At 39.9% G+C, this 23,107-nt stretch overlaps 1 protein-coding gene across 1 annotated transcript in view; it reads right to left on the bottom strand.

Moving 5' to 3' along the window:
• Window positions 1–23,107, bottom strand: part of LOC109919897 — a 253,629-nt gene that overhangs the window by 18,298 nt on the left and 212,224 nt on the right. Inside the window, exon 7 of the mRNA XM_048598683.1 lies at window positions 12,687–12,770. Within this exon, the coding sequence (XP_048454640.1) occupies window positions 12,687–12,770 (84 nt within the window). The remainder of the gene's footprint in view (window positions 1–12,686; window positions 12,771–23,107) is intronic.

The raw sequence follows: 23,107 nt of genomic DNA, 5'->3' as shown, positions 1-23,107 counted from the left end.
ATAGTAGTGGAAATAGAGTGAGTGTGAGATGGCAGAGAGAAGTGTGTAGCTGTTACCCTAGGGGAGCAGAGATAGTCATTGACCTTCTTTCTGCATTGGTAGCCATTCCTCCATACCCTGGAGGTGGCACAGACCTGGGTAATAATGACAGACTCAGCTGTCAGGGTCTGGAGGTGTGACCTCCTCTGCCAGTCCTCAAGAATGAGGATACCCATCCTCTGGGTTATCCTGTTCACCAGGACCTCCTGGTTCCTGTCAAGAATCGCAGTGCCATCTTCACCTTCCTTTTCTGACATGTTCCAACTATTTCTTTGATCAAGCAGGGCGTCTTTGAATGCCAGTGCTTTTCTGGGTGTACAGGCTCTTTTAAACATGGTACAGGTGCAAAGGATGCTGGTATTTCAGCGGATACCCACTGATTGGCGGGTTGTTAAGATGAGTGAAAATCTGACATAGGAGACGTCTTAGGAGCTTGGCTCATGAGATGAATTTGGTAGGATTAAGCTAAAAACTCATTAGGCCTATTCTGACTGCATTCATGGCCATTTTATTCCCCATTGTACAAAGAAAATTACAGTACAGGAACCGGCCCTTCAGCCCTCCAAACCTGCACTGACTAATTAACTAATTGTGCACATTCCATGTCCTGCAAATTAGAAACGACAGTGAGTGGATTTCTGCCAGCAGCTTCTAACCTCAGCTGGAATGTGCTGCTGAAACCCCAATCATCATCGTAAACCATTTAATGTTTACAAAAACGAGATAGATATAGTTCATAGGACTAAAAACATCAAATTGTATGGAGTGAAAGCAGGAACATGGTGCTGAGATTGACTAACCATGATCATATTGAATGATGGAATCATAACATCCTTCAAGAAGGCATTGAGAACATTGACAGACTCCATCAGGAACAGAAAGAGATAAAGTCAAGGCACCAGAGAGAGGACTGAAGCCTCCAAGTAAGCCACCTAAACAAACCTTCAAGAACCATCTGCCTTGCATGTGGCAAGTCTACAGATCTTACGTTGGACTTATCAACCACCTTGGAACCCACTGGACTGGATTCCTGATCCTGAGGTCTACCTCAGAAAAAGAAGGAGATACTGAAGCAGTCCATGTCCAAATGCAACTAAATCTGGACAATAACTGGGTTAGGGTGAAAAATACTAACTAACGTTCATGCCACACAAGAGCCAGGCAATGACCATCTCCAACAAGGGAGAATCTCACCATTACCCTTTGATCCTCAGTAGTATTACCATCGCCTAATCCCCCACTATCAACATCCTGTGGGTTACCACTAACCAGAAACTGAACTGAGCTGGCCATAAAAGTGTGATGGCTACGAGAGCAGGTCAGAGTCAAGAAATCTTACAGTGAGCAGCTTGACTCCCCCAAAGCCTGTCCACCATCTACAAGGCACAAATCAGGAATGTGGTAGAAAAGCCCCTGTTTTCCTGGAAGAGTACAGCTCCAACAACACTCAAGAAACTTAATGCCATTCAGGTTAAAGTACCCATTTTTTGACACAACATCTATAAATATTCACTCCCTCCACCAATGAAGATAGTGTGTTATCTACAAGATGCATGGCAGAAATTCACCAAGGCTCCTTACAGTGCACTTTCCACACCTACGACCACTATCAACTAGATGGAAGAGGGAAGCAGATACATGGGAACACCATTATCTGCAAGTTCCTCTCCAAACACTCACCATTCTGATTTGGAAATACGTTGCCATTTCTTCAGTGTTGTTGGGCCAAAATCCTGGAATTCCCTCTCTAAAGGCATTGTGGGTCTACCTACAGCACATCGGTTGCAGTGGTTCAAGAACTCAGGTCACCATCACCTTCCCAAGGGCAACCAGGAGTGAGCAATAAATGCTGGCCCAGCTTGCAATTCCATTAGTTATTTAAAATTCACAATATAAGACTATAAGACTAATATGTGGTTATTCCCAACTGACTAAGGAAAGAAACTAAAAATCCATTAAAGCATTTTTGTGTGTTTATGAAAAAAAGACTTCGTTTATTAGTTATACAATATCAGGGCAAAGGGCATTTGACTGGATCCAATGGTTATAGGAGAGAAGACATGTAATGGAAGGTCAAGGAACAGATTCAATTAGACATGGTAACACTACATTATTGCCAAGAAAAATTTCCATCAGGTCTCTTTTTATTGCAAAGCTTTGTTTTGAAAGTTGAGTGGGAGTAAACAAGTTATTTTTGGATGAATAACCATCTTGTATTTAGTCCTTTGTTGGCACAGACCTGAGTATTGCTGAAAAAGACACATTTTTCAAAACGTTTCATCAGTAACCCATCAGAATATTTTCCAAAAATGCCAATTGAAGGGAAAAACCAACATTTATTCTGCATGATTGCTGATTGGTTGGCAAGTGGGCTCTGATTGTTAGAGGTGTTGTCAAGGAGAATGCATCTAATAATGCTGATTGACAGTTAACAGCCAGGCTTTGTTGAAATTTAAAACAAGCAAATTGAATCCAATTAGTCAGAACATTGTACTGAACTGGCAGATGACTGTCACCATGGTTATTGAGTTGAAACAGGTACAATGTGTGTACATGTTCTTTCTGTCTGCAAAGTATAGGATCCTATGTATTAATATATGTAGCTTCCAGAACACACAGGTACATCACACTGTGAGTCCAACTGACAATCCTAAATTGGTTGTGTGTGTAATTCTCACACATTCTAATGTACTGTCCAATTGCAGATTCATATCTAACACTGGACACCTGTGTTGTGAGTTTTGCAAGTGCATGTTATTTGGGTATGGGTTGTTTCTTGCTAGTACAAACAGTTGAAGGGTCCTGATGCAGGGTGTAAACCCAAAACGTCGACTTTCCTGCTCCTCTGATGCGGCCTGGCCTGCTGTGTTCCTCCAGCTCCACACTGTATGGATTCTGACTCCAGCATCTGCAGTTCTTGTTATCTCCGAGTTGAAGGGACATCCGACTTGATACTCTTGGCCAATCTTTGTGATTTAGAGCTTTCATACCTCATACCACACAGGTGCTGAAATTCTTATAGCACATTATTTATTTATACCTTCAAGGGTAATCTACAGTAGACTCAGCAATTTTGAGGTCCAAGAGTGACTGCTTTAGGGTCTCCCATGAACTTGTGTGATGTGCAGTGAGAAATGATCTGACCAGGAGCGCCATTATCTGACATGGTTTATTTGATGTGCCCCCTTTCAGTATCAGGCTTCCACTGTGAACCAATAGCTCAGGTCCTACTTACGAGGGGAAAATCAAAAAATATTTTCTCAATGTTGAGAATTTTTTTTGTTCTCATTATATTTTCCCACATTTCTCAAGGTATGGAAAAATTACATTTGTAGACTTGACACATTGAATGAAGAGATGAGCAATGAGATAAGTGCATTTAAAATTTCAAAAAAGGCAATGAATGGAATAAATTATATAATCGGAAAGAGGATAAGTTGAGATGGATTGCATCCATGTATTTAAAAGAAGAAAGGAAAGAGATAACAAAGGCATTGTTTCTCATTAGTAATAATTTGTTAGAAAAAGATATAGTATCACAGAGGACTAGCAGATCTCTAATGCAATTCCTGTATTTAAGAAGGAACAGATTATGTTTCAGGAATTATAGATCAGTCAACTTAACGTCAGTCATAGAATACAATAAAGGAACCTTTGCTAAACAGGACAATGGAAGTACATCTAGAAACAAGAAATATAACAATGGACAATCAATCATAGAATCCCTATATTGTGGAAATAGGCCATTTGGCCCAACAAGTCCACACTGCCCCACCAAAGAGCATCCCACCCAGACCCATTCCCCTACCCTGTAATGCAGCATTTCCCATGTCTAATCCACCTAACTTACACACTCCTGGACACTACGGGCAATTTAGCATAGCCAATCTACCTGCACATCTTTGGACTATGGGAGGAAACCAGAGGAAACCCACGCAGATGCGGGGAGAATGTGCAAACTCCACACAGACAGTCACCCAAGGGTGGAATCAAACCCAGATCCCTGGCACTGTGAGGCTGTAGTGCTAACCACTAAGCCACCATGCCCCCAACATGGCTTTCAAGAGGGAGTATTTTGGTTGACCAACCTTACTCAATTTTAACAAGTTAACAGAGTAGACAATGGTAATGCATTGAATGTTAGTTGTCTGAATTTTCAAAAAGGCATTGATTTGTGCCAGTAATAGACTATTGAATAGATAAGAGACTGTGGAGTCAAAGGATATGTATCAGAATGGGTTGCTGGTTGATTTTAAGACAAAAAGATATGAAGTTGGAGTAAGTGGTTACATTTCAGAGTGGTAGAAAGGAAGTGATGTTCCACAATGATCAGTGCTAGGACTGCTCCTGTTCACAATTTACATTATAATGATTGGGACTTTGGAATTAAAACATTTTCTAAATTTGTGGATGGCACAACATTGGAGAACCAATATTTAAGAGAACGGCAAAAAATGATAGATCATCAATAAACTTGCAGAATAGGCATATAATTTTAATAGGAAGAACAGGGAGTCAGTTATTCATTGGTAGATCACTTATTAATAGGAAGTTACAAATCTAGGGATGGTAGAGGAACAAGGGATCTCAGAGTATAAATATATCAATCACCAAAAGTTACACCATAGGTTTACAAGGTCACAAAAAAGCAAACCAAGCACTCAACTTTCTTTCTAGAGGGTTGTAATTAAAAAGGAAGGAGGTTATGCTGGATCTGCATGGAACATTGGCTAGATCAAACTTAAAGTACTGAGTACAGTGTTAATTCAATCAAGCCAGTGGATGAAGTATGAAACTAGACAGTATTTTTTTCCTTTATAATAGGTTTACAAACAGAATCCAATATTGCATACATCTACTTCCTAATTACTACTGCAGGGTCCTAGCAGTCTCTGTATGCTCATCCTGGTGAGCTGCTGGAATGCCACTTCTAGGAGTGAACAGCTATTTGGTGAGGCTTTGGAGAGGGGAAACTTATTTTTTTATCTTGCTGCCAAAGTGAATTAAGAAGGGAGCATGTGCCAGGCCTGATATGTCACCGTTGAACAAGTTTGTTTAACACTGTTATGTGTTAAATTAACAACGCTTGAATGACAAGAGAGGATAAAGCTGAAGATTCTAGGGAAAGCTAAATATTTGTCACAGGCTTACACCAAAAGTCCTTCATAAATTTGTGAATGGAAATGCCAATATCAAATTGCAAGGAATAGAACTATGGAGCAGAAAATCAAGGTTTTAAATGAGAACAAGAGAACGATTTTTTCTTCACTGTTAGAGGTGGAGATCTATGATTTATTTGCAGTATTTCACTCACTCACTACAAAGCTAATAACTTGAAATGTCACCAGCAAAACAAGACACAAAAACTTCCTTTCTGATTTTTTTTAATCTACTCATGGGACATGGGAATTCTGCCTGGCACAACCTTAGTTTCTTCAGCAGGTGATGGTGAGCTGCCCTTGGGACTATTTTCCCAAGTTAGTGTTTTATGAGATTTTAACACAGAGATGACTCAAAGAGCAGAAGCAGGATTTCTTTCTTCCACTGGCATCTGGTTCATTACAAACAAGAAAGGAAATTAAAGATATAAGGAACTATTTATGTTATGTACATGAAATGACTGTATGAGTGAGATTGACCTGAGGAATTCATTTGTATGACTCCTCCCCCTTTCTCTCAGCCCTCTCTTCACCAAAGACCTCCTTTTTTACCTGCCAGAGTCCATTTGACTGCTCCAGCCACCCTCCTTGACTGTCAACACCTACTGGTGGGGAGCACAGAGAACTGCTCAGCTCTCTTGCTCAGTGTCCTCTGTCAGTGTTGGCACTTGCTGATGGAGATCCCATTATAATTGCAAAAAACAAGCTAACCATGTTAAAGTCTTGTCTAAATGGTCGGTGGACTCTGCTTTCAACTTTCTGTAAGTAGGCTGACTGAATAACTGAAGCCCGTTTTGCTGTCATGCAAGATTGTTCCTGCTAAGGCTTCATACTCATAGATCATAAAATGATCATAGATCACAGATCGAGAATTTGTAAGGAAGTATATTGCTGAAGTTGTTGCAATTTTAGAACCCAAAAACACAAAAACTTCAGCAACAAATAGCAAATTTTCCAATTTTGCACCATACTTTAGAGAGACCTATTTCCAAAATTAGTGATGAGGTTGCAAGCAAGTTGCATAAAGATCTGAATAATTCCTAACATTCAGCTTAGTGCTTGATGAAGCTACTTAAATGGAAGTAACACACAACTGCTTGGTTTATTTCCACCAATGTAACTGTTGAGCAAGAAATGTTTCAATTCATACCTTGAAGAGACACCATTCATGATATTGACATAAAGGTCACACCTGACAAAGCATCGCAGGATGCCGATGTACCAGTGACGAAATGTGTCATTATTGCAAAGAATGGAGTTTCTGCTGTGGCGAGAAAATGTAGGCTTTATTGAACTCTTGAAAAGTGATCCCAAATTTATAGAGTTTTCTCCATCTTCATTGTGATTGATCATTTAGCATGCAAGTCCTTCACGTAGTGAAACATTATGGCACTGTTGAAGAAAGTGTCAATTTTGTACAAGCATAATAATAAGATTCAGGACGCTTTTGATAAATGAGGACTGGAAACCATAAAAGTGTAAACAGATGAATATTTGGTGGCTCACTGGTTAGCATTGCTGCATCACAGCATGAGAAACGTGGATTTGATTCCAGCCTCGAGTGACTGTGTGGAGTTTGCATATTCTCCCCATGTCTGTGTGGGTTTCCATATGGGTGCTCTGGTTTCTTTCCACAGTTCAAAGATATGCAGGTTAGGTGGACTGGCCGTGCTAAATTGTCCATATGTCCAGTAACACGTAGGCTAAGTGGATTAGCCATGGTAAATGCAGGGTTACAGGGTTAGGGGGCTGGGTACACACTTCAGAGAGTTGGTGCAGATATGATGGGCTGAATGACTCCTTTCTGCACTGTTTAGATTACTTTTAGACTACACGAGGAGGCATGGTTCAGCAGGATATCACTGATACCTTCTTAATTCAGATCCCAGCACCATGTGGTCTGGGATGACTGAAAAAGCATTTGGTCTGTTATTGCTTTTATATATGACAAATGTCAAGTGAGAAAGCGCTACTGACTGAGCTCCTTTGTACTACCTGACAACATATTAGCTTGATATTCAGACTTTTATTCAGACTGGAGACTCACAAATCTTCTCTACCTCCAGTATTATTTAGCCCTGATAAATGTCATCTGACTTAAGGGATATTGCTATTATAATAACAGTATTGTGAACTTAATTTAAGAAAACATGTTAACATATTGAACACTTGAAAAATAGAACAATTAATTTGGATTTATAAACTGTGGTATATATAGATTTTGAATTTAAAGAAAACTTAAAGGTATATAAATGCGTACATCAGTAAATGTTCATGAATACGTGTAGCTTTTAAAATATTTACACTTCCATTTTTGTTATTAGTATTTCTTCATGAAAGTGCGTGCAACAGTAATAAAATGTTGCTTGGAAGGGTTGTCTGTGTCTTGCTGCTATTACACATTTGATGATTTTTATATGGTGCTCTAAGATTGAGAACGCTTGGTCTCCCCATCTTACGATAAAAAGGGCATAAACACACAAACTTGGTACTTGAGCAAGTGAAGCCAGGAAATCAGGCAGATACAAAAAAAAGTCTTCATCCCACATTCCTGCTCCTAAAACCATTTTTCCCATTGACATAAAGAAAAAAATCCAGACCCTAATTTTCAAAATTGCATTTAGTAATCCTCATGGTCCCAAACTTTCTACACTGTTCTTCACATCTGGCTGGAGTTAGACTGTACAAGGATCAAGGAATAAATTGTCATTTAATTTTTATAAGTAATGAAATGGGATGCTAAAAATCTGCTAGAAATCTCTCCACATGAATCTAGGAAGTGCCAAATGTAGTTTTATTTAAAACTTGATAGAAAAAACAAAGCAAGTTAGTTCAGATAAGCAGTCAGTCTTGTTCTGTATAATTCGATTCGAAGCTGAACTTTAGGTTTACAATGACCAAACAGTAACCAGTCTGATTCCTGGGATGGCAGGGCTAACAAATGAAAGGAGATTAGATTGGTTAGGACTATATTCACTGGAATTTGAAAGAGTGAAGGGGAATCTCACAGAGCCCTTTAAAATTCTAACAGGACTAGACAGGGTAAATGCAGGAAGAATGTTTCTGTTCACCAGGCAGTCTAGAACCAGGGATCACAGTCTAAACATATGGGGTACGCCATTTAGGACTGAGATGAGGAGAAATTTCTTTACCCAGAGAGTGGTGAGCCTGTGGAATTCTCTGCCACAGAAAGCAGTTGAGGCCAAAGCATTGAATGCTTTCAAGAAGGGTTAAGGTATATGTCTTAGGCCTAAAGGGATCAAAGGGTATGGGACAAAATTTGGAACCCATTACTGAGTTAGATGATCAGCCACGATCATATTGAATGGTGAATCAGGGTCAAATGGCCTCCTCCTGTTCTGAAGTTTTATGTTTCTACGTATCTACGTTTCAAACTATTTCATTTGTCTGTTGAAAATTCAAGGCAGTTGACCACCTCTTTTATCAGTTCTCAGGTAGACATCACTTTGACCAGTGGCGGTGTTTCCAGTTGCATCCTGCGTCTGAACTGTAACTTCAGTTGAAGCCCAGTTTTTGTCCATTCATTCAATCTATCTATATCCCCTTCCAGATTCCTTACATCCTCATCACAACTTGCCCGCCCACCTATTTTTGTAGCATCAGCAAATTTAGATACAATACGCTCTATTCCCTCCTTCAAGTCATTAATATAGATAATAAATAATTGAGGCCCCAGGACTAATCGGTGTGGCACTCCACAAGTTACATGTTTCCAACCACAAAAAGGCCAATTAAGCCTGATTTATATCTTCTGAATGATAACAAGTCTTCAATTCATGCTAGTACATTACCCCAATACCATCAACTCCTATTTTGTACTATTACTTTTCTGTGGCACTGTCTTCTGAAAATCAAATACACTACATCTACCAGCTCCCCTCTTATTAACTCTGCTTGTCACATCCTCAAAAAACGCTAAGAAATTTGTAAAACACGATTTTCCTTTTATAAAACCATGTTGACTCTGTTTGGTTGGGTTAAGCTTTTCTAACTGTCCAGCTATTGATTCCTAATAATGGGCTCTAGTATTTTCCTGAAGACAGATGCTAGGCAAATTGGTCTATAGTTTCCTGCTTTTTATCATGATCCCCTCTTGAACTGGGTATCACGTTTGCTTCTTTCAATCCACTGGAATCCTCCTGGAAATCAGTAAATTCTGGAATATTTAGTTCAATGCCTCCATTATTCCTGTAGCCACTTCATTTAAAATATTTGGATGTCAACCATCAGATTCTGGTGACTTGTCTTTCATCCCACTAGTTTGCCAAACCCCCGTTGCTTGTGATAAGACTGGTACAAGATTTTTCCTCCAATTAATACCTTACTTATTTGTTATCATCATATTTCAATAATTATATAATGTCCTGTTAAATGCCTCAGTTGAACCTGCCTCCACCACATTTCAAGGCAGTGTATTCTATACCTAACCAAAAGGTAAAGTGACCATAGTCCTACCAGACTACAGGGTGGCTCTTTCAATAGAGAGAGATAACTAATGGTAGTTTAACCTGAGGGTCATCATACCTCAAGCAAAAGGAAAGGTTGAGAAGGACAGTCCTTCATGGTAATCTCAGTTAGTGTGGGAATCGAACCCATACTGTTGGTGTCTACCTGCATTAAAAACCAGCCAACTAAGCTAACCGACCCCTTTATCTGTGTGAAATCTTTTCCTCACTCACCTTTGCTTCTTTTGCAAAACATTTTAAAACTGCGTCCTCTCATTCTCAATCCTTTTACAAGCGGCAACAGTTTCTCTCTACTTGTCTGTCCAGATTCCTCATGATTTTGAAAACTTCTATCAATTCACCTCTGAACTTCTTCTCTCTCAGGAAAACAGTCCCAATTTCTGTAATCTATCCTCATAAACGAAGTTTCTCATCTCTGGAGAAATTCTTGTAAATCTCTTTTGCATTCTCTGGATTTATATCCTTTTTATAAGTGTGTTGCTCAGGACTGCACACAATACTCAGGTCTCAGCAGTGTCCTATATAATTTTGTCACAGCCCCCTCCTCCTGTACTTGCTGCCCTTATTAATGAAACCTAGAGTACTGCACACTTCCCAGCTGTCCCTACCTGTCCTGATGCCTTTAATGACTTTTGCACAAATACATCCAGGTCTGTCTGTAGCTGCACACCCTTTAGAATAGTACCCTTTGTTTCCTACTGACTTGCCACAACCTCATACCTCTTGGCATTGAACTTCATTGGCCACTGAAACAGGAAAGATAAAATGGAGGAGAGAAGGAAAATAAAGAGATAGAGCCAGAGAGAAACTGCCAGAATTAACCTAATTAATTAGCTAGTTAATGGCCACTTGTGCCCCCCCGAACCGTGACGGTGGGGGGAACCAACAGATAAACCATAATAGTTCCAAGGGGAGGCCTTTCTTATTGCACAATCTGTGGCCCATGGAATGTCTGCCTCTACAGTTCTGATACTGATGCCTGGGGGATTCATACATCTGAATGCTGAGGCCTCTCTGCCTGGTCTCAGCCCAAACAAAAACACTTAGCTGGTTTTCAATCTTCACTAACATGAGGGCAGATTCTTTGTCACCTTGCAGCCTCCGCAGCAGCCACCTTTCATGTGATCCTGCCAAGGCTGTTGAGCTGCCAGCTCACTGACTTGCTTGAAGCTCTCAGAAGCTGTGGGACTTCCTTGATTCACATAAAATTTTGATCACAAGGACAACAGAAATACAGTGCCGCAACTTGTTGTGAATAATAAATGGCTCAGAAGATAAATGGAAGAATCCCTCAAAGCATACTCTTATGCAGACAAGTTAAAATAAAAGTCTGGGACAAATGTAGTTAAGAAGCTAATGTGTTAGCCTTGGTAATGTTTCACCATCGCCTGTAAATAAACAAAAGAAGCCAGACCCATTGTCCTGGTAAGTATTCAATTTTACAAGATCCTGCTTACTGTTTGGACCTGTGCCTGAACAGCTGCAGTTCATACCATAGATAAGCCATTTAACAATCTGTAGCTGATTCTGTAATCTGTACTCCTGTTTAGAGAGGCCGTAGGAGGAAAACCAACTGGAATACTTAAAATGTACAATACGAAATCTATTGGCCTGGGCCACATAAAACATTGTACATTTTCACAAAGCTAGTCTCAAGATTCCACGATAGGAACTAATTACTAAGTCATATGGGGTATAAGCCAGGACTGTGGGGCTGCTCTTAAATTTTGGTCATCCTTAAGCCCTACGCTCCTGATTTATTGGCAGGTCCCTCAGGGAGGGGTGGGGGATTGGAGGGCCTTCTTGTGGGCCGGCTCCTAGGCCTGGTCAAAGTGGACATTAACAGGCTCAGTCAGCCGATTGTGGAAGGGTCATTGTGCTTGACTGCCTGCCCTTCTTTCATGGTTATGTCCAAACTCAAGTATCCATTGGGGGGAAACATGCAATGTTGACTGGTACGCTAGAGGCCTTTATAAACAACTGGGCACTGCAGGAGCTGAGGTGCATCATCACTGCAGACAATGATCTTTCCATTTTGTAAGTTTTTGTTCACGTTTTATAAGTTTCTGTTAACAATTTGATTGTGTTTTTGTGACAATGTCTCGTCAGGGGCTGTTTAACCTGATTTTAGGTTTTTGTAAAAGTATAGTAATGTGAAGTAAGCTTATCGTGAAGTGGCAGCTGACTTTTCACTGTGCCACTTGTTATTTTACACCAACTAAAAAATTATTTTACACTGACTGGAAAATGACAATGAGAAGAGGAAACAAGTCTTAAAAAATATCTTGAACAATCATTCTGTGAAATTCAGTGGAAATAAGATGAGGCGTGATGAAAGACTGATTGTTGATTCAGTACGAACCCTTTTCACATTCCTGGTACAGGTCAACTTCCTTGTTAATTTCACCAAAGACAAAAGTCAGTTTAGACTTGAAATGTCAACACTCTTTCTACAGATGCTGCCAGACCTGTCGAGTTTCTTCAGCACTTTCTGTTTTTATTTTCACCCCTAATGAGTCTGGGAACAGGATTTTGTGTTAATAGTTATACTGTTGACTTAAAAACAGTAAACATAGAATAAATATGAATGGAAATTTGCAATGTGCGCCATCATGAGATAATGTTAAATAGTGAAGCAAAATGCGAAAATAAACCACAGAAAGTGTCTGAAGTTTTCTGAAGAAGGGTCTAGGCCTGAAACGTCAGCCTTCCTGCTCCTCTGATGCTGCTTGGCCTGCTGTGTTCATCCAGCTCCACACCTTGTTATCTCAGATTCTCCAGTATCTGCAGTTCCTACTATCACAGAAAGTGTCAGTTCGCACACTCTCCGAGATTTCTGAGCACTTATAGTCATAAAGTAGTACCATCCAGGCTCAAGAGAAGTTTCGTTGGCCAAACTCTTCATGTGGATGGTATGAATTGTGGGAATTAGTAAATACTAATTACATTTCACGTGTTACGTAATGTAAAACTACATGCACAAGGCATTTATGTGACATACCTGGGCCGATTCAGGACAGATGTTTTGATAGTCACTCAGAGCTAGTAGAGGTAGAACTAGTTGCCTTCCTTTCATTTGTTTCAGCTGCAGCACAAAAACAAATCTCTATTAAAAAAAATACAGCACTAACAGCACAGAAGTAAGCAGCCAGCAGTTTGTTTTGTTTCCATGGTTAAGCTGATACTTGGCTTACCTTTCGTGTCTTTAAATAAAGCAGCCTCTGGAGCTTTCAGTCAAGTGCTAATGGATCTTGTAACTATGCCAAATCTAAATGACACCTCAGATTGCAAACTACAAACCACAGTGCTCTGAATTCCACCCAATACAATGTAGTTTCAAAGACTAGGTAAAATCCCTGCTGGGATGTCAATAGTGAACTATTCCAGATAGTGGCTCACCTACCTTGGTAGATCCTTTGTTCTAAACATTGAGTTCAGTGAAACTGTTTACTGTTTCTGTAGTTTGGGCTTCCCAGATAGTTAGTTATCAATGAAATGATATAGTGACAATGGTTTCTTCACTGCAGGGATCATGGACTTGCCAGATGAGGAACACAGTCAGTCAGAGATGATTAGTGGGGGCTGTAAATTTAGATTGTTAACCCTTTCAGTCAATTACATTCATGGTATTTTTCCCATTTGTATTCTTTAGGAGCTGTGGGGCTAATGTCAAACTCACATAAAAACAGATGGTTGCACTTGATCAGGGCATTGCAGTGTAGTTGCAAAAGCATTGCATTGTTGCAAACCCAATACTCAGAGAGCACTGATGGGATGAATCTTGAGATCTCAACTCATGGTCAGTTTAATTAGGTCATCAAAGATTCTGCAAAGTGGCACCAGATCACCTCATCTTGGTAACTCTCAACAAGATGAAACTGTCAGATTTAGGTGTGAATTTCTAGCACTTTGTTTTTATTTCAGATTTCCAGTATTTTGCTTTTATTTGAAGTTTAGTTTCTATTGGTTGCACTTGACAGACTTGTCAGGGTATAGAATCTACTTGCTTCTAGAATCTAGAACTGTCATTGTGGATTGGCAATCCATTACAGTCACTGTCCCAGTTAATTTCCTTTGATCCTCTGTGATGGGTGTACTTGACTTGGCCTCAGGCTTTGGAAGAGCAAAAAAATTAGCAGCGGTGTCTTCCTTGATTAGTTTCCAGTGATATCTCCTGCAATGTGTGTATGTGAATATGTCAGGTAGGGAGGAGATAGGACTGTGCTCTGAGACCTCCATCAATACTAAGAATATTCACAAAATTAAGAGTGGCCACTTTGATAAAAGCTGCCAGTAGCAGTTAGCATGAGCCAAGTGAGGATTAAACTTAATAGAAAAAACAGCCTAAACATTGTTGTTGTGAATATTAGCAGATTAGCACTCAACGTATGCGTATGACATTCCTCTGTTTGCTATTTCAACATTTAAAGTATCAACAGACAGGGTAATATCTTATGAGGAAAAGACATTTTCAAGGAACTGAGATAACAAGATGTTTCGGGTCCGGTGACCTTTCCTCAGAACTGTGCTTAAGAAGGTTCACCCACCCAGAAACGTTAACTCTGATTTTTTTCTTCACAGATGCTGCCAGACCTGCTGAGCTTCTCCAGCAACTTCTGTTTTTGTTCCTGATTTACAGCATCTGCAGTTCTTTCGGTTTTTATCCAAGAAAGCACAACAGAGCAATGCATCATTGAACCCAAGAGGCCAGAGATAACCTTGTTGAAACCCACTTCCAGGATGAATAAGTGGAACTAGGACTTTGTTTAATTATTAAATATGCTAATGGTGATATGGCAAGCAGTCCCTGCTTTGTGCAAAGGATAAGTGGACCTTGTTATTTTTACTGTTCTTCACCTTATGTGTTGCTGAATAATAAATATCTCATTATCCACCTGATTAGATGCTTGATGTTTTTGGGTGATTTTAACGTATTTACACATTTCAGGTCCTGCTGACCTTCAGAGAACACATTAGTTTGTAAGACAGTACATTTACATCACATGACACTAATAGTAGGGGCTCGACAGGCTTCCATCAGGAGATCATATCGGAGAGTTACACTCTTTTCTCTCTCAGGAATCCTGCAGGTCACGAGGAATCTGGAGGAATTTCCTTTTGACCCTTTCATCTTCAGTAACCGTACAATATTTCAGAGTGTCTGCAGACTGCTAACTTACCCTGATATGATTGAGCATCCTGTAGGACAGCATTGAATGCGTGAGAGGCAACATACCTTGGAAACTCAAAACTCTATGAGGCAGAGTGGACATGTGAACTGCCTATTGTACACCTTCCAGCCTTGAAAGGCAGTGCAGTCCCTCTAAGAGCTTGTAATGAGAATGAGCCTTTCCCCTAGAAATGTGTGGAATCATCACTGATTCCATGTTCTCAAGGTGGATGTAAGGGTGGAATGACTTGTGCAGGAAAGGACAGGGTCTTTCACATTGTGCTTAGTTTCAGTGTTGTCCACATTAAAGTGCAACATCTTGACTACAGTCCTGCATGTCACAGTTCAAGGATCTGAGGCTATCTGTAGTTAAGGAGGCAGTTGCTTGTGTGGGTTCAATGCCCGCACTGGCTGAGGTTACCATGAAGGAATTTCCTTCTCAACATCTCCCCTTGCCTGAGGTACAGTGGCTGTCAGGTTAAGTCACCATCAGTTCTCTTTCTGTAATGAGAGAGCAGCCCTATGGTGTGGTCAGAATATGTTGACTTAACTGACCATGCTTTTACTTTTAAAAGCAGTCAAATTGATGGAATGCTGGGTTTGAAATTCTGTCACCTAGATTCTGAGTGTTTGTTTTTGTAAAGAAAATACACACTCTACAGAAAATCTCAATCAGGCATGTGAGTTAAATAATGGTATAGTTAAAACTGTTGTGTGCGTGTATTTATTACCAAACAACTACCACATTGAGCAAGGTAATTAAGAAAGGATTAACTCAAAGGTCTGCTTTAATTAATATACAACAGGATTAGTAGTGATGCACTTTAACTGATCCAGCAATGGATTAATTATTCAATCCTCCTTCAGAATATCAATGTTGTTACAAGTAATTCCTACCTGCTGAGTTTTCTATTTATTAATTACTTTTTGAAACTTAGGGGGCGATTTTCACCTGCTGAACACCATCTTGTTGGCGTGAAGGAAGCAGTATCAGAATGACAGCAAAAGAAATGCTTGACGCGCAGTTCCCTCGATACGATTTTTGAACAGCCAGTTGTGAGATCAGAGTGCCATTTTGGTTTTCAATCACTAAATTCCTCAACTTACTCACAAATCATGGGGAGGATGAGGTTAGAAGATATAAGTATCTTAGCTATTCTCGGTTGAGGAGGCATTTTGCTTCTACATTGTAGTTTGGTTACTTAGACAACTTCAAAGTCATAAATTCCTATTCAATATTTTGCATTTAAATGGCTTTAAGCAAAACAATTTCTTAGATGGATTTTTTTTCTAGAGAATTATTTTCTGGCCAGAGGAACAACCACAGGAACGTACCAATGGAGTTCCAGTTGTTGGGAGGACTAATAGAAAGCGCCGTGCTTTCTGTCCTTACTCACCTAGGAAATCAAAGTTGTGCTTCTCAGCAGATAAACATTCTCATCGTTTTTGCCAGTAAACTACTTGTGGGATTTTGTTCAGTTTGCAGGATTCCCAATAGTCCAGGCCCAAGTTCATTGGATTGCAACCAATGCATTCCGTAGACATCTTCAAATGAATCCAGCACTTTTATGAATTGCAATTGTTGATGCACATCTGGTTGGTAATGAACAAAAACCAATCATGCAGGTCTGTGCCTGCTTTCATTTTCATGTGTGCCAATCCTCTAATCTTTAACCCTGAATAGCAATTGAGAGACAGGCTGTTTGGCAGCAAAGGTTACATTGCATACTCAATTCATGACTCCTTTCTGGAAGTCCAGTTCAGTAGCCAAAATGCATGACAATCAAATCAATGGCTCAATGACAGCTCTCATTGACCAGACCACTGGAGACTACTATGGTAGTGCAATGGTAATGCAATGATCCTGATGGTTGGACAGGTCTGGTGGTTTCTCGTAATGCAATCCATAAAAGTGTGCCATGGTAGCTTCTGCATGTTACATGTGAACAGGAGTAGGCCATACAGCAGCTCTAAGGCTGTTCCAAAATTAAATGTGAAGACTGCTCTCTGTCTTATCTCCACATTCCATGCTACTGTTATCTGATAATAATTTGGTGACCCAACTTTGGAAAATTACAAATTACCCTAGCATCCTCAGCTTTTTGGTAGGGAGATTTTTTTATGTGAAAATTCCTTCCTAGTTTCATTCTGATTGTGCTCCGTTGTTCTGGATTCCACCACCAGAGCTTCTCCATATCTATTATGATTTGACTGGGAGGAATGTGAAGCAGACTGGGAGAGTAGATCTGTGTGAGAAGGGCAGCAGTGGGCAGAGATGAAAACCAGTGGCATAGAGCCCTTCCATGTTATTGGAAAGCAATGAACTGGACTCTGAGCTGTGGGCATTCAGGGAGGGGTAGAGTTACCGGGGCACTGTTTCAGGAGGCTGTCACACACCTTAGATTAATTGCACCAAATTTAATCCATGGTGAAGGACAGGAGGGTATGACTGCGAGTGAGGCAGATATTAGCAGCCAAAATTTAACTTTGGAAAAGCCTCAGCCAGTGCCCTTGTCCAGTCATTACAAGGTTCTTGATCCCAAAGTAGACAAAGGCAGAGACTGCAGGGAGGATTAGTGAACTGACTAAAGCACTATACTACTGGGTACCATTCAAGTAGGAGAGAAAAGAGAAATGTAGCTGTAATAGGGGGTAACATCATTAGGGGTACAGATACCATTCTTTGCTGTAAAAACTGAGAGACCCAAAACCTGTGTTGTCCACCTGGTGCCAAGATTCAGGACATCTGTTCTGGGCTGGAGATGAATTTGGAGCAGGAGAGAAAGGAACCAGTTGTTGTGATCCATGTAGATACTAATGACATAGGTGAGAGTAGGAAGGAGGATCTACTTGAAGAGGCAAACAATAATCAAAGTGTGACAGAGGGGCAGAAAGTATAAGCAGAAGAATGCAGCAGAAATTACAGCCAGAATAAATGTTGATTCCAGGCTCAAGGCTCTTTACCTGAATGTATGCAGCATTTCTAACAAGATAGATGAGTTGACAGGACAAACAGAATCAAATTAATGTGATTTTATAACCGCTAAACAGATTTATTTGCAGGATGACCAGACCAATAGTATTCAAGAGAATTTGATGTTCCAGGAGAATAGGCTAAAAGGAAAAGGGGATGGGGTAGCTTTGCTAATAAAGGAAGGTATCAGTGTGAGTAGTGATATATGACCAATAGATTATGATGTGGAATCACCTTGGGTGGAAGTAAGAATAGCAAGGGAAAAGATGTCATGGTGGGAATCATTTAAGGAGTTGGCTCACTGTAGGTCAACGTATAAACCGAGAAATAGTGGGGGTATATAAAAAGGACACCACAATTGTCATTGGTGATTTTAATCTTTGTGTTGATGGGACAAATCAGATGGGTAAGGGTAACAGGGAAAATTAATTTGTAGATAGCATCAGGGATTGCTTCTTATAGCAGTATGTTGCACAACCTACCCAGAAGAAGATAGGATCAATAACAGAACTCATAGCTAAGGATCCTCTCATGGGTAATGATCACAATATGGTAGAATTTCTAATTCAGTTTGTGAGAGAGCATCTTGGGTCTCAAACCAATGTCCTCAACTTAACTAATGATGATTACACAGATATGAAGAAAGGTTTCTCCAAAGTGACCTGGAAGAAACAGACTAACTGAAAAGTCTGTAGTTAGCAGATTTTTGAACACATAATTCATACTGCTCAGCAAAAAAATTATTCTGTCAAAGAGAAGGGCTCAATGAGAAGGATAAACAATCCATGGTTAGTGAAGGTGGTCAAGGAGAGTATCCAGTTAAAAACTGTACAAAGCAGCGAAGACTTCTGATAGACCAGAGAGTTGGGAATTTTTTAGGAACTAGCAGAAGGTGAATAAAAAGGACAAATATGGTTTTTTTCTAAATTCATTTGTGGGATGTGAGTGTCACTGGCTGGGCCTGTGTTTATTGCCCATTCCCAGTTGCCCTAGAGAAGGTGGTAATGAGCTGCCTTCTTGAACAGCTGCAGTCCTCGTGCTGTAGGCTGACCCACAGTGCCCTTAGCGAGGGAATTCCATGATTTTGACTCAGCGACAGTGAAGGAACAGTGATATATTTCTAACTGTGAGTGGCTTGGAGGGGAACTTGTAGGAAATGTTGTTCCCATGTATCTGCTGCCTTTGTCCTTCTAGATAGAAGTGGAAATGGAGGGTGCTGTCTACTAGTTTTTGGTTAATTTCTGCAGTGCACGTTGTAGGTCATACACACTGCTGCTACTGAGCATTGGTGGTAGAGGCAATGATTATTTATGGATGATGCCAATGAAGCAGGGTGTTTTGTCCTGGATGGTGTCAAGCTTCTAGAGTGATGTTGGAGCTGCATCCATCCAGGCAAGTTGGGACAATGAAAGTAACTTGGCAAGAAATATTAAAACAAATAAGAAGAGCTTCAATAGATATAAAAAAGGAAAAGTGTAACTAAAATGAGTGAGGGACCCTTCGATGATATGATTGAGGCATTCCTAAAAGGGAATAGGGAAGTAGCAGATAATTTAAATCAATATTTTGCATCTGTCTTCATGGTAGAGGACATTATAAACATCCCAAAGATAATAGATAAGCAAAGTGCTAATGGAAGGAAAGATCTTGTAACAGTCTCTAACAAGAGGGACAAAGTATTTGATAAGTTAATGAGGCAGAAAGCAAACAAATTGTCAAGACTTGTTTTGATGAAGGGTCACTGGACTCAAAACGTTAACTGTGCTTTCTTCCCACATATGTTGCTAGACCTGCTGAGTTTCACCAGAAATTCCTGTTTTTGTCAGAATGTGATGTCCTGTATCCAATTACTTTAAAGGAAGGGCTGCGGAGTTAGTGGAAACATTGGTTTAAATATTCTAAAACTTTCTGGATTCTGAGAGGGTTCCAGGAGATTGATGACCCTGTTCATGAAGGGATGGAGACAAAAAGTAGGAAACTATAGGCCGGTTTGCCAAACATCTGTCATTGGAAAAATCCCGCTGTTCATTATTAAGAAAGAAATAGCAGGATATTTAGAAATGCTTGTTGCATTGTTAACATGGTTTTAAGAAAGGGAAATCACGTTTGAGAAATTTGATAAGGCTCTTTGAGGAAACAACAAGTTGAGTTGATAAAGGACAACCGGCAGATGTAGTGTGTTTAGATTTCCAGAAGGCATTTGATAAAGTACCACATGAAAGGTTGTTGCACAAGATAGGAGTTCACTGTATTGGGTGCAATGCATTCAAATGGATTGAGGGTTTGTTAACACAGAAGAGAGCCAAGATCAATGAGCCTTTTTTGAGTTGGAAGGATGTAACTACTGTAATGCTACAATGATCAGTCCTGGGCTTCAATTCTTTATCATCTATATAAGTGACTTGAAGGAGGGTCCAAAGTGAAATGCATCTAAATTTGCAGATGGTTCAGAAATAGTTGGGAGGTCATGTTGGGATGAGGAGAAAAGGTATTCACAAAGGGATGTAGATAGATTGAATGAGTAGGCAAAAATTTGGCACATGGGGTTTAATACAGGAAAAAAAATGAGGTAATTGGTAGGAAATATCAAAAGTCAGGCAGAAGAGAGACACAAGAAAGGTGCAGCACAGAGGGATATAGATGTTACTGTGCATGAAACACACAGAAAAAAAATCAGCATGCAGGTGTAGCAAGTAATTAAGAAGGCAAATGGAATTTTGACCTTTATTGCTAGGGGTTTGGAGTTTAAAAATAGGGAAGTCCTGTTACAATTGTATATTGTATTGGTGAAGCTGCATCTGGAGTACTGTGCATAATCTGGATCCCCATATTAAAGGAAGGATATACTGTCATTAGAGGCAGTTTAAAAGAGATTCATTATGCTGACTCCTGGGACAAAAGGTTTTGCTTATCAAGAATTTCTAAAGGTTCAGCCTTTTTTTATTAGCGTTTAGAAGAATGAGGGATATAATCTTATTGAAACATACAAAATTTTGAAGGGGTTTTACAGGGCAAATGGTGAGAGGATGTTTCCATTGGTGGAGGAATTTCAAGAAGGGGACATGGTTAGCAAAATAAGGAGATATTCACTTAAAACTGAAATGCAAAGGTATTTCTTAGAAGGTAGCGAACGTCTCGAATTCTCTACCAAAGAGAGTTTTGGAGGTTGGATGGACTTTTGAAATATCGAGGCATTAAGGACGATAAGGGACTGGCATGAAAAAGGAACTGAGGCCTGGGGCAGATCAGCTGTGATCTTGTAAAATGCTGGTGCAGGCTTGGAGGCCGAATGTCCTCCTTGTGCTAAACTCAAGGCACTACAATTTACATTTATGCAAGTGACTCACATAATTATTTAAAAATTCATTCACAGGATGATAGCATCACTGGCTAGGCAAACATTTATTGGCCGGAGGGCAGTTATGATCCAACCACATTGCTGTGTGTCTGAAGTCACATTTAGACCAGAACAGGTAAGGATGGCAGTTTCCTTCCCTAAAGGACATTAGTGAACCAGATGGGCTTTGCTGACAATCAGCAATGGAGTCCTGGTCATCATCAGATTCTTAATTCCAGATATTCATTGAATTTAAATTCCACCATCTGCCATGGCAGGATTCAAATCCAGGTCCCCAGAACATTATCTTATTCTGATTAACAGACCAATGATAATACCACTAGGCCATTGCCTCCCCTTAATTAAACCTTTTAAGACCTCCTATCAATCAGGTTAACCTTTATGGTGCCTACTACAGATTTATAGAGTTGTGGTCAGACCATATTTGCATATGGCTGAAGCAGAACTTCCAACCTTGCTTCCTCACCTCTGCCTCCAAATTACAGGACAACATATTAGCCCTTTTGATTATCTGTTGTGCTTGTCCACTACCTTGTAGCAAATTGTCCAAAGAGGTAACTAAATCCCTTGGCTCCATAACTTCTCAGCATTAAATAATTCTTTTTATCATTCTTGGATTCAATGTAGATGATCTCACACTTCCCACATTTCAACTCCATTTGCCACTTTTGCCCAGACTCTTATTCTATGTCATTTTTAACGTTTGGACCTATTTATACAATCTAATGTGTCTCCCAATGTAGCATCATCTTCAAATTTGCAAACACAGCTCACTAATGAATGTTTCTTCTCTACCTCTTCTAAGAATTAGTTGTGTTTTGTTGATCCCCACCTTCTTTCTGCCCTTAATCCCATTAGATCTACCAAGTAAGTGACTGTGCCATAATCAGTATGATTGAGATTTCCTTCTCCTATCCTAATAATCAGCAGTAAAATGCCAATTTCACCGTAATATGATGTTGCCAAAATTCAGAGAATCAATGTTATATTCATCTGGTCCTCAGGGCTTTATTCTTCTTTATGGAATACCACCAATGAATTCACTCAGTGCCAGCCCCTCAGGCCTGCTACATACAGCTTCCAAAGTGTACGTCGCTGCAGTGATGCTTACACTCATGCTCAGAGTGACACAGAGTGCTCTGAAGAGTTATCTTTTGGGACCAATAGATTTTATGAATGCACAATGAAAGAAAGTCAATGTATGTTAAAATGCAATATCTATGGCACACACCCAATCAGACTTTGGCTGAGATGATATTCCTGTGTCTGTGGTTATGTAAATTCTATGTTTGCATTAGTGCATGTGTAAATGTGAATCAAAAAGAGAAAAAAAAAAGCAAAATACTACAAATGCTGTAAGTTTGAAATAAAAAACAGAAAGTGTTCGAGAAACTCAGCAGGTCTGGTTGCATCTGTGGAGAGAGAAACAAAGTGAATGTTTCATGCCCAATATTATTCTTCTTCAGAATTTATGATACATGTTTAGAACAGGCTACCGCTAAGCCCTGGCTTAACTTCACACTTCCTTACTCCCTCTATACTCCATTTAAAAAAAAGTATACAGTGGCCACCTTAAATAGAGTCAAGGGTTAAGTTCTGGACCCCCTTTTCGTTCTGATCATTTTTAAAACATTCACCCATGGGACGTGGGCATCACTGACTAAGCCAGCATTTAATGCCCATCTCTAATTGTCCAAACAGCAGTGAAAAGTTTACCACATTGGTGCTGGTTTAGAGTCACATGTAGGCCAGAACAGGTATAGTTGGCAGATTTCCTTTCCTAAAGGATATCAATGAACCAGGTGGATGTTTATAACAATCCACAGTAATTTCATGGTTACCATTAGGGCAGCTTTATATTGAATTCAAATTTCATGCCACGATGGGATTCAAATACATGTCTTGAAACTATAAACCTGA

The sequence above is a fragment of the Rhincodon typus genome, chromosome 7, assembly GCF_021869965.1.
Source record: "Rhincodon typus isolate 14 chromosome 7, sRhiTyp1.1, whole genome shotgun sequence".
In the NCBI taxonomy this organism is placed as follows: Eukaryota; Metazoa; Chordata; class Chondrichthyes; order Orectolobiformes; family Rhincodontidae; genus Rhincodon; species Rhincodon typus.
This window is presented reverse-complemented; position numbering and strand designations above follow the sequence as displayed.